General features: G+C 45.0%; 1 protein-coding gene and 1 pseudogene across 1 annotated transcript in view; both read left to right on the plus strand.

Annotated features, from left to right (window-relative positions):
- The window catches only part of SLC2A1 (solute carrier family 2 member 1), a 33150-nt gene extending 30943 nt beyond the window's left edge, over window positions 1-2207 (plus strand). Inside the window, exons 9-10 of the mRNA XM_007979129.3 lie at window positions 211-414; window positions 789-2207. Of these exons, the coding sequence (XP_007977320.1) occupies window positions 211-414; window positions 789-989 (405 nt within the window). The 3' untranslated portion in view covers window positions 990-2207. The remainder of the gene's footprint in view (window positions 1-210; window positions 415-788) is intronic.
- Window positions 2208-3551: 1344 nt separating this feature from the next.
- Window positions 3552-12130, plus strand: part of LOC140709254 (E3 ubiquitin-protein ligase makorin-1 pseudogene) — a 40105-nt pseudogene continuing 31526 nt past the window's right edge.

Here is a 12130-nt window from a genome sequence, read left to right on the forward strand (position 1 = left end):
ACACTTGGAACCAACCCGCAGGACTTAAGTCATTTTGTTCAGATGAGGAAACGTAGGCCCAATGCTGGATACACAACAAATCCAGGACCAGCCCCAGGCTTCCTGCCTTCTAGCATGGCTCTGCTCTGGGCTGCCTCTGTAGCTTCTGTTTCCCCTGAGGATCCATCACAACCCAGTCTAACTTTTCCCCTTCTTCGTCATCCTCAACAGGAGCAACTACCCTGGATGTCCTATCTGAGCATCGTAGCCATCTTTGGCTTTGTGGCCTTCTTTGAAGTGGGTCCTGGCCCCATTCCATGGTTCATCGTGGCTGAACTCTTCAGCCAGGGTCCACGTCCAGCTGCCATTGCTGTTGCAGGCTTCTCCAACTGGACCTCAAATTTCATTGTGGGCATGTGCTTCCAGTATGTGGAGGTGAGAACCCCCACTATCTCTATACTCACCATTTCTCGCCTGCACGCATGACCCCACAGTGCTGTGCAAAGTGCTGGCCCAGCATTCTCATTAGGAATCATGCTGAGGAGGAAATCGAGGGTAGGAAGCCCAGGTCACATGACCAAGAATGCTGACCTCAACTCCAGGGTTCTCCCCTTAGCCTTGAGTGGTGCTCCTGGAGCCTATTACACACTAGGTGCAAGCGTGATCTCATTTAATTATGACAGCCTTCCTGGGGAGGTGGATGTTCCCTTTTTCAGCTCAAAGGCCCAAAGGTAAAGTGACTTATCCAAAGTCCTACAGTCAGGATGTAGGGTCATGACTCCAACCAAGCGTGTCTGTATGTCTTTCAGCAACTATGTGGTCCCTACGTCTTCATCATCTTCACTGTGCTCCTGGTTCTGTTCTTCATCTTCACCTACTTCAAAGTTCCTGAGACTAAAGGCCGGACCTTCGATGAGATTGCTTCCGGCTTCCGGCAAGGGGGAGCCAGCCAAAGTGACAAGACACCCGAGGAGCTGTTCCATCCCCTGGGGGCTGATTCCCAAGTGTGAGGCGCCCCAGACCACCAGCCCGGCCCGCTCCCAGCAGCCCTAAGGATCTCTCAGGAGCACAGGCAGCTGGATGAGACTTCCAAACTGACAGATGTCAGCCGAGCCGGGACTGGGGCTCCTTTCTCCAGCCAGCAATGATGTCCAGAAGAATATTCAGGACTTAACAGCTCCAGGATTTTAACGAAAGCAAGACTGTTGCTCAAATCTATTCAGACAAGCAACAGGTTTTATAATTTTTTTATTACTGATTTTGTTATTTTTATATCAGCCTGAGTCTCCTCTACCCACATCCCAGGCTTCACCCTGAATGGCTCAGTGCCTGAGGGTGGGGACTAAGCCCTGTCCAGACACTTGCCTTCTTCACCAAGCTAATCTGTAGGGCTGGACCTATGTCCTAAGGACACACTAATCGAACTATGAACTACAAGGCTTCTATCCCAGGAGGTGGCTATGGCCACCCCTTCTGCTGGCCTGGATCTCCCCACTCTAGGGGTCAGGCTCCATTAGGATTTGCCCATTCCCATCTCTTCCTACCCAACCACTCAAATTAATCTTTCCTTACCTGAGACCAGTTGGGAGCACTGGAGTGCAGGGAGGAGAGGGGAAGGGCCAGTCTGGGCTGCCGGGTTCTAGTCTCCTTTGCACTGAGGGCCACACTGTCACCATGAGAAAAGGGCCTGTGGGAGCCTGCAAACTCACTGCTCAAGAAGACACGGAGACTCCTGCCCTGTTGTGTATAGATGCAAGATATTTATATATATTTTTTGGTTGTCAATATTAAATACAGACACTAAGTTATAGTATATCTGGACAAGCCAACTTGTAAATACACCACCTCACTCCTGTTACTTACCTAAACAGATATAAATGGCTGGTTTTTAGAAACATGGTTTTGAAATGCTTGTGGATTGAGGGTAGGGAGGTTTGGATGGGAGTGAGACAAAAGTAAGTGGGGTTGCAACCATTTCAGCGGCTTAGACTTTGACTCAGGATCCAGTCCCTTACACGCACCTCTCATCAGTGTCCTCTATTGCTCAAAAATCTGTTTGATCCCTGTGACCCAGAGAATATATACATTCTTTATCTTGACATTCAAGGCATTTCTATCACATATTTGATAGTTGGTGTTCAAAAAGACAGCAGTTTTGTGCCAACCGTGATGCTCAGGCTTGAAATGCATTATTTTGAATGTGAAGTAAATACTGTACCTTTACTTGACAGGCTCAAAGAGGTTACGTGCCTGAAGTCATACAGTGAATAAGCTAAAACCCCTGCTTTTAACAATGGTACTATACAACCCCTACTCCATTAACTCCACCCACCTCCCGCACCCCTCCCCCCTACATACAAAATGAACCGCGTTCTTTGTATGGGCCCAGTGAGCTGTCAAGCTGCCTGGTGTTCATTTCATTTGGAATTGCCCCCTCTGGATCCTCTATATGCTACTGTTTCCTTTCTAAAGACAGCTCATCTTCCTCCTTCACCCCTGAATTTCCAGAGCACTTCGTCTGCCTTCATCACAAGTCCAGTTTTCTGCCACTAGTCTGAGTTTCATGAGAAGATGCCGCCGATTTGGTTCCTGTGGGTCCTCAATACTATTCAGTACAGTGCTTGATGCACAGCAGGCACTCAGAAGATACTTCAGGAAATAAAACACCAAGGATATTTGTCTCTAGAGGGTCAGCTGACAAAGGAAAACGTACTTAGCAAATGGAAATACCTATATGCATTACCATTAGGTATAAAAAATCTATGAGAACATCCATCTGCATCTCACAAAGGAGAGCAGATTGAGAAGGATGTGCCCTGCCTGAGCCTGAGGACAGGGTGGTTCACTGATGAAGGGCTGAGGCCAGGTGAAAGGAAGCCTTATCACGTGCTCCCAAAAGACTTCTGTGGAAAGGAGTTATCCGGGTCCCCGTGCGGGAGAGGGTTGGGGACAGGGCGAGAAGGAGAGGCTGGGGCCTAGGCTGTCAGGGTTGCCACTCGGGTATCTTACGCCTATGACGCTCCTCACTCAGAGGCTGTCCCCACTGGACCGGAAAGGAAACAGACGGGGTGGGGTGGGGATGGGTGGGAGCCCCGCGCCGGTGGCCGTAGGCGAGGACCACAAGGTGGATGACGCGCGGACCTGATTCACACGCGAGGGCCCCGAAAGTTGGCAGAGCCAGGCAGCAACCCGGAACCGCCCCGGCCCGGGGATCCAGACCCCAGTCTGAAAAGGCCCGACAATCCACTCGCAGCTCCCTCCCGCCACGTCCCCGAACACCGCCATTTCCCAAACTGCAAAATGTCAGCGCAGGCGCAGGGAGCCCGGCCCGCCCTCAGCGTGTCCCAGAGTGCCGTGGCGGCACAGCTGCCGGTCGGTCCGCTGACGCCTTTCCTCTAGGGGCCGCAATCCACCCCGGGGTAGAAGATTTGGGACCAAGGTTCGGCCGCCTACTGCCGGGGTCGATGGCGCATCCTCCCCAGACCTCACAACGGTCCCCAAAGCCCGGCCGCCGGCGGCGCCCGGACAAGATTGGGGAGGGGCGGGGCCAGGTGGCGTCTCCACCAATCAGAGACGATGTTTTGGGCCCGACGAGGGGCGGGCTCCAAGACTCCACCAATCACACCCTGGCGGTTCCAGGCGCTGGCCCTTGAGGACGACCCGGACGCCTGCTTGTCAGGCGATGCTGTTTACGCTGGAGCGGGTGACGGTGACTTGTGTATCGCTGGGCATCCCTGGGGACGTAGCTCACCCGGGTTCCTATCCCGCATAAGGTGACGCCTACGGTTTCTGACGAAAAGGGGTAAATAGATAACGGGACTGTTCTCTGGGCCACCATCTTTTCCCAGCAGGCCACCATCTTTTCCCAGCAGGCCACCATCTTTTCCCAGCAGTGCTTAGTTGTTTCACTGACAGTGTTATGAGATGTTTCATTTGAAATCTTAGACGCAAAATCTCCTCTCCCTGGAAGCCTTCTGGATCAGGTCTTCCCGGGGACACTACATCGGCTTGTATTTCCTCCATCAAAGCGCTCTCCACGCTGTACCGGAATTGACTATCTTTCCACTACACTGGGCGCGGGGGCGGGGTGGGGGCAGCTGCCGCAGGTACAGGACTGAGCCGTTCCTTGGTCCCCACTTCCCACCACAGACTCTGGTCAGGATTATTGAATGAATGAAGTAGAATTTAGAAGCCAAGAAGTTCTGAAATCTGAGTTCTTCCAGTGCAATTTTAGGTAGACGATCTGACAATTCAGGATGCATTTAATAATAGGGAAAGGATATTCATTCTCTTCTGTCAACTACATTTTTAGTGGCCCCTTTTTCATTCTGTGATTTTTATTTCATAAGTCTCCTACAATTCTGGCCCGTCTGTCCGTTGCAATTGCTGCCCCTAGTGCTGGCCACTCATCACCTCTCCCAGGATTACTGCAACTGCCTTCTCACTGGCTCTGCTTCCTCCTTCCTCCTCATTCTCCACACTGCAATCGATGATCTTCCTAAAATTCAAATCTAGTTATGTCTCTCTCCTACTTAAAAACCTTCCTGGGTTCCTCATTTCTCTCACGATAATGTCTGCGTTTCTTAACCTGAAAATTCAAGTCATTCATGATCAAGCTCTCTCCCTCACCGCTGGCCCCACTCGACTCCAACCCTATCCTCCAGCCATCCATCCACTCTGTTCTCTGATCACATTCTCCTTCTCCTCTGGGCCTTTGAAGTTTCCTCCGAAGAGATTGCCCTCCCACTTACTCCTGTTATCCACCAGCTGATCATATCCCACCACAGCTCAAGGAGTGAGAGAAGGGAAGCTGTGCTAGTTGGGAGTTTGGCTCATTCATTCATTGGCACACTCCTGCCAACTAGTGGCTGTTTTGTGAACATTTCGATCAAGGCAGGGTTTAACCTCACCCTTTCAGGGTTTCAGAGATACTACATTGCTTTGGAGGGAACCCTTGACTGGTCCTACTACAACAAATCCATCCGGTATCCCTGACCCTGGCTTCCCAAATGATCTTCCTAAAAATGTGTTCTGACCACATTATTTTATGGGTTAATACTCCCCACTTTCTCATGATAAAGCCCAAATTCCTTAACCACATTCTGGCCTTTGCCGACCTTATCTCCCAATACATTCCTTCCACACCCTAATCTCCAGCGAAGCTGATATACTCTTATGTTCCCAGGACAGCTCCTCACCCTAAAACTTTTTGTTTAAGCTCCTTCCTCCTGGTCTGCCTTTGGTCTCTCCTTAGGATTATCTGGTATCAAAATACCAAATTAGCTGTCACTTTATGAAGCATTTGCTTAATTATTTGAACCGTTGCCTAACTAAGCACACACTTGTTGCCAAGTTTCCTCCTCAGTTATGCTGGGTCTTGGAAAAAATATGGTTTCTGGAGTCAGAAATAGCTGATTTAGCTATTTAGCTCTGCTATTTACCTGAATAATCTTGGGCAAGTCACTTCACCTTTCTGATCTTCTGTTTCTTTGTCTGTTGTAATACTAAAATGAAATAAGATAATATATATTGTAATGCAGATGTCAGCTGAAGTTACATCATCTTCCCCCTTCCAAATGCTTCAGAAAGTCTGGTAATCACCCCCAAAGTTTCTGTGAATTCCCAGGGATCTTTTGTTTTCTTTCTTTTTTTTTGAGAAAGAGTCTCCCTCTGTCACCAAGGCTGGAATGCAGTGGCGCAATCTCAGCTCACTGCAACCTCCACCTCCTGGGTTCAAGCAATTCTCTGCCTCAGCCTCATGAGTAGCTGGGATTACAGGCCCCCACCACCACACCCAGTTAATTTTTGTATTTTTAGTAGAGACAGGGTTTCACCATGTTAGCCAGGCTGGTCTTGAACTCCTGACCTCATGACCTCGTGATCCACCTGCCTTGGCCTCCCAAAGTGTTGGGATTATGGGCATGAGCCATCATGCCTGGCCCCCAGGGATCTTTTATATTCCTTTTTTTTTTTCTTTTTCTTTTTTTTTTTTTTTTTTTTGAGACGGAATTTCACTCCTGTCGTCCAGGCTGGAGTGCAGTGGTGCCATCTTGGCTCACTGCAACCTCCACTTCCTGGGTTCAAGTGATCCTTCCGGCTCAAGCCTCCCAAGTAGCTGGGATTACAGGTCCCCACCACCATGCCCAGCTAATTTTTTGTATTTTTAGTAGAGATGGGGTTTCATTATGTTGGCCAGGTTGGTCTCGAACTCCTGACCTCAGGTGATCCACCCACCTTGGCCTGCCAAAGTGCAGGGATTACAGGTGGAGCCACGGCGCCCGGCAGGATCTCTTCTATTCTTAAGGTTATCTCTGGTTCTGACGGTCAACATCCCCTAAACCAACAGGTGCAGGGTTTCTACCACAAGCTGTTTCCTGTCATGGAACTCATATCTTCTTTAGTTTCACTTCATTCATTTACTGAGCACCTCCTGGATGCCAGAGATGCAGCAATAAGAAAACAAAGATTTGCCTTCATGGAGCTTACATTCTGTTGGGGGAAACCCAATGAGCAACCAACAATGTGTGATAAACTTAGATGGTGATTTGTGTTAAGGGGAAAAAAACACCCTAAGGGGATGAAAGCGGCAGTGTGGATGGGGGTCAGTTTTAGATGAGATCATTTGAAGCCTTCCCTCAAGGAGTGATATGTGAACACAGACCTGAATGAGATAAGGAAACAAATCACACATATATCTGGGAGAAAAGCCTTCTGAGCAAGTTCAAAAGTACTGAGGCAGGACCATGTTAAGCAGACCAATAAGGAGGCCTGGGTAGCTGGACCAGGGTGACACAGATGAGGTCAGAGAGGTGGCAGGATGCTAGATCTTGTAGGGCCTCTTATATCACATGAGGACTTTGGGGTTGGTTAGTTGGTTTGTTTTTGAGATGGAGTTTTACTCTTCCAGGCTGGAGTGCAGTGGGGTGATCTCAGCTCACTGCAACCTCTGCCTCCTGGGTTCAAGCAATTCTCCTGCCTCAGCCTCCCTAGTAGCTGGGACTACAGGTGCCTGCCACCACGCCCAGCTAATTTTTGTATTTTTAGTAGAGACAGGGTTTTGCCATGTTGACCAGGCTGGTCTCAAACTCCTAACCTCAGGTAATCCGTCCACCTCCACCTCTCAAAGTGTTGGGATTACAGGTGTGAGCCACCGTGCCTGGCCAACTTTGGGTTTTATTTTAGTGGTGATCCACTGAAGAATATTGGCCAGAAAGGTGACATGATCTGATTTACATTTTTTTTTTTTTTTTTTTTTTTTTTTTTTGAGACAGAGTCTCACTCCGTTGCCCAGGCTGGAGTGCAGTAGCATGATCTTGGCTCACTACAATCTCTGCCTCCCGGGTTCAAGTGATTCTTGTGCCTCAGTCTCCTGAGTAGCTAGGATTACAGGCACCCACAACCATGCCTGGGTAATTTTTCTGTTTTTAGTAGAGATGGGGTTTTGCCATGTTGGCCAGGCTGGTCTCAAACTCCTGACCTCAGGTGATCCACCTGCCTCAACCTCCCAAAGTGCTGAGATTACAGGCGTGAGCCACCGTACTCAGCCTGATTTACATTTTTAAAGGATCATCTGGCTGCTGTAAACTGTAGGGGAGCAAGGGTGGAAGTGGGAAGAAAGGTCAAGGGTCAGTTGCAGTTGTCCAGGTAAGAGGTGATGGTGGCTTGCCTCAGGTAGTAGCAACAAGTAGATGTAGTCAGAGGGAATGTATTTTGAAGATTCAGCCTACAGGATTTGCTAATGGGGTGGCTGTGAGGTTTGAGAAACAGAGAGAAATAAAGGTTAGCCAAATTGACTGGATAAATGGTGGTGCCATTAACTGAGAAAGGGAGCACTGAGAAAATTGGAATCAAAAGTTCAGTTTTGGATGTGTTAAGTTGAATCCTGGTAGACATTCAGCTAAAGACATTGAGTAGGCAGTTGAATATACTAATCCAAGGCTCATATAAACCTTTTTAGAAAGTGGGGGAGAAGGGATTTAAATCATAACAACATAACCTAAAATTGAATTTTAGACATCTAAGTCCCTTGGCCTCTTTCCCAGCTCAGGCTTTGGGCCCAAACTTCAACCAGCTTGCCCAGTCCCCACTTTGCTTGTCAAAGGCCTTGACTAATGCTTTGAAATGACAGCTGGTAAGGACCTGTCAATTTACTTGGGCTTTCCTTTACCCAGTTTTTATCAGGGAGCAGGGGAATCACAAATTTCTCCTTAAAATGTGCAATCTCTTACAAAAGTTATTCCATACATGTTTGCATGAAGCAGTAGGTGAGAAGGTTTAAGCACGTTTATTAAGTGGTAATGGATTTCCTTTCTTCTCAGACTCACTGTTTTTGTCCTATTCTCTTCATAAAGGACTGGATCCCAGTGCCTCACAGTTGTCATGGACAAAGAACTTGATTTTGAATTATGGTTCAAGACGAGGGTGGTGTTGACCCCAACCTAGGATATCAGTTTTTCCATCTTCCTCTGCTGTCTCAAAATGGATTCCACATCTCTGTCTTTTTTCTAGAGTAGTTATCTTCAAATTTTTTTGCTCACATACTTCCCAAAAGAATTTTGAGGCCAGGCCTGGTGGTTCACACCTGTAATCTCAGCACTTTGGGAGACCAAGGCGGGTGGATCGCTTGGGCTCAGGAGTTTGAGACCAGCCTGGACAACATGGAAAAACCCTGTCTCTACAAAAAATACAAGAGTTAGTTGAGTGTGGTGGTGCACGCCCATAGTCCCAGCTACTCAGGAGGCTGAGGTGGGATTGCTTGAGCCCAGGAGGTCGAGGTTGCAATGAGTAAGCTATGATCACAGCATTGTACTCCAGCCTGGGTGACAAAGCAAGATCCTGTCTCCAAAAAAAAAAAGAATTTGAAAAACTATCTCTTTGCTTATTTTTAGATTGAAGTTACAAATTTATCTTCTTAAATTCAAATGTTTACAGGAGATTTAATTTCTGCTATGTGATATTGCCATTTTATTTTACTATTATTATTTTTTGAGATGCTGTCTCACTCCGTACCCAGGCTGGAGTGCAGTGGCATGATCTCGACTCACTGCAACCTCCACCTCCTGGGTTCAAGCAGCATCTTGAGTAGCTGGGATTACAGGTGCCCGCCACCATGCCTGGCTAATTTTTGTATTTTTGTTTTAGTAGAGATGGGGTTTCACCATATTGTCCAGGCTGGTCTTGAGCTCCTGACCTCAAGTGATCCACCTGCCTCAGCCTCCCAAGGTGCTGGAATTACAGGTGTGAGCCACCGTGCCAGGCCGATATTGTCATTTTACAATAAAACTCTTACATTACTCTTCTTTATATATTCAAACAATATACCACACTGTTACTATATCATATCCACAAAATAGATTTTGCATATATATTATTAGATTATACATAAGTATTTCAATATGGGGGGTGCTAATATAAATGGTAGTATGTTTTAATTTCCACTTGTTCATTGCTATCATATAGGAAAGCAAATTACTTTTGTATATTAACCTTGTATCCTGCAACATTGCTATAATTAATTGCTTATTAGTTCCAGGGGTTATTTTGTAGATACTTTTGGATTTTCTGCATAGATAATCATGTCATCAACCAACAACAACAGTTTAACTTCATCCTTACCGATCAGCATACCTTTTATTTCATTTTCTTGTCTTGTTGCATAAGCTAGGATTTCCAATACAATGTTGGAAAGGAATAGTGAAGAGGACATCCTTGCCTTGTTCCTGATCTTAGCAACAATAATGCTTCACATTTTTCACCATTAAGTATAATATTTAGCTGTAGGGTTTTTGTGAACATTGTTTAATCAAGTTGAAGATGTTCCTCTCTATCTCTAGTTTCCTGAGAGTTTTTATCAGGAACGAATGTTGGATTTTGTGAAATACTTTTTCTTTTTTTTTTTTTTGAGACAGACTCTCACTCTGCTGCCCAGGCTGGAGTGCAGTGGTGCAATCTTGGCTCACTGCAGCCTCTACCTCCCAGTTCAAGTGATTCTCCTGCCTCAGCCTCCCGAGTAGCTGGGATTACAGGTGTGTACCACCACACCCAGCTAATTTTTGTATTTTAGTAGAGACGGGGTTTGACCATGTTGGCCTGGCTGGTCTCAAACTCCTGACCTCAGGTTATCCGCCTGCCTCAGCCTCCCAAAGTGCTGGGATTACAGGCATGAGCCACCATGCCCAGCCAATTGAGTTTTTAATGTTGAACCAGACTTGCATGCCTGGAATAAATCACATTTGGTCATGGTATATAATTTTTTTTTAATGCATCATTGGGTGTGCTTTGCTAATATTTTGTCGAGGATTTTTGCATCTATGTTCGTGAGAGATATTGGCCTGTATTTTTCTTTTTAAATTTTATTATTTACTTATTTATTTCAAATTGACAAATCGATCTGTAGTTTTCTTGTAATGTATTTATCTGGTTTTGGTATTAGGGTAATGCTGGCCTCATAGAATGAGCTGCTTCTATCTTCTGGAAGATGTTTAGAAAATTGGTATAATTTTTTCTTAAATGTTTGGTAGAATTCACCAGTGGATCCATCCAAGCCTAGTACTTTTTGTTTGAGGAGTTTATTATTTATTGATTCTGTTTCTTTAACAGATGCAAGCCTGTTTCAGATTGTCTACCTCTTGTGTGAGTTTTAACAGATTGTGTCTTTCAAGAAATTGGTCCATTTCATCTGGGTTATCAAATCTGTGGGCATAGAGTTGTTCATAATATTCATTTATTATTCTTTTAACATCCATGGGATTTGAATTGATCTCTCTTTCATTTTCAATATTCATAATTCATGTCTTTTCTCTTTTTTTCTTAGCTAGCTTTGCTAGAAGCTTATGATTTTATCGATTTTTACAAAGAAACAGGTTTTGGTTATGTTGATTTTCATTATTGATTTCCTGTTTTCAATTCATTGATTGCTGATATAATTTTTATTATTTTTATTATGTATTTTAATCTGATTGCTTCCAAATTGTGTATAGAATCCTAGAATGAGCCATTTTGTACTGGGTAAATGGAACTGTGGTAAATAGGCCTTTAGAGCCTGGGCAATAGACTGAGACCCCCATCTCTAAACAAACAAACAAACAAACAAAAAACAAAACCTTAACCTTAACTTTGGCTTTTTCTCTTTCAACACTTTAAGTATTCCACTCCATTATCTTCTTGCTTATGTGATTTCTGAGGAGAAGTTGGATATAATTCTTATTTTTGCTCCTCTGTAGGTAAGTGGCTTTTTATCCTCTGACTTCCTTCAAAGGTTTTTCTTCATCTTTAGTTGTCTGCAGCTTGAATATTATATGTGTAGGTGTAGCTTTTTTGTTTGTTTGTTTATTCTTGGCATTATTTTGCTTGGTGATTCCTGAGCTTCCTGGATCTGTGGTTTGGTGTCTGGCACTAATTTGGTGAAATTCTCAGGCATTATTGCTTCAAATGTTTATGTTGTTCTTTTCTGTCTTTCTTCTTCAGGTATTCTCATCATGCCTATATTACATTTTTTGTGATTGGATATTCTTTCTCATTTTTTTTCATGTTTTTTTTCTCTTCACTTTCAGCTTTCAAAGTTTCTGTTGACATATCCTCAAGCTCAGAGGTTCTTTTTTCTCCAGCCATATGCAGTGTACTAATCAGTCCATCAAAAGGTTTCTTCATTTCTGTTAGTGGTTTTTTTCTTATCTCTATCATTTCTTTTTTATTATTTCTTATAATTTTCATCTGTCTGTTTAAACTGTCCATCTGTTTTTGCATGTTATCTACTTTTTCCATTAGAGCTCTTAACATATTAATCATAGTTGTTTTAAATTCCCAGTCTGGTAATGCCAACATCCCTGCCATGTCTGTGTCTGGCTCTGATGCTTGCACTATTTGTTCAAGCTGTGTTTTTTTGCCTTTTAGTGTGTCTTCTAATTTTTTTGTTGGAAAAAAATGAGCCATTTTGTACTGGGTAAATGGAACTGTGGTAAATAGGCCTTTAGAGCCTGGGCAACAGAGTGAGACCCCATTTCTAAACAAACAAACAAACAAAAAACAAAACCTTAACTGAGCCTTCCTGTAGTCTCAGCTACTTGGGAGGCTCAGGCAGAAGGATCACTTGAGCCCAGGAGTTCGAGGCTACAGTGAGCTATAATTGCACCACTGCACTCCAGCCTGGGTG

Source organism: Chlorocebus sabaeus, chromosome 20 (assembly GCF_047675955.1).
Source record: "Chlorocebus sabaeus isolate Y175 chromosome 20, mChlSab1.0.hap1, whole genome shotgun sequence".
Classification (NCBI taxonomy): domain Eukaryota; kingdom Metazoa; phylum Chordata; class Mammalia; order Primates; family Cercopithecidae; genus Chlorocebus; species Chlorocebus sabaeus.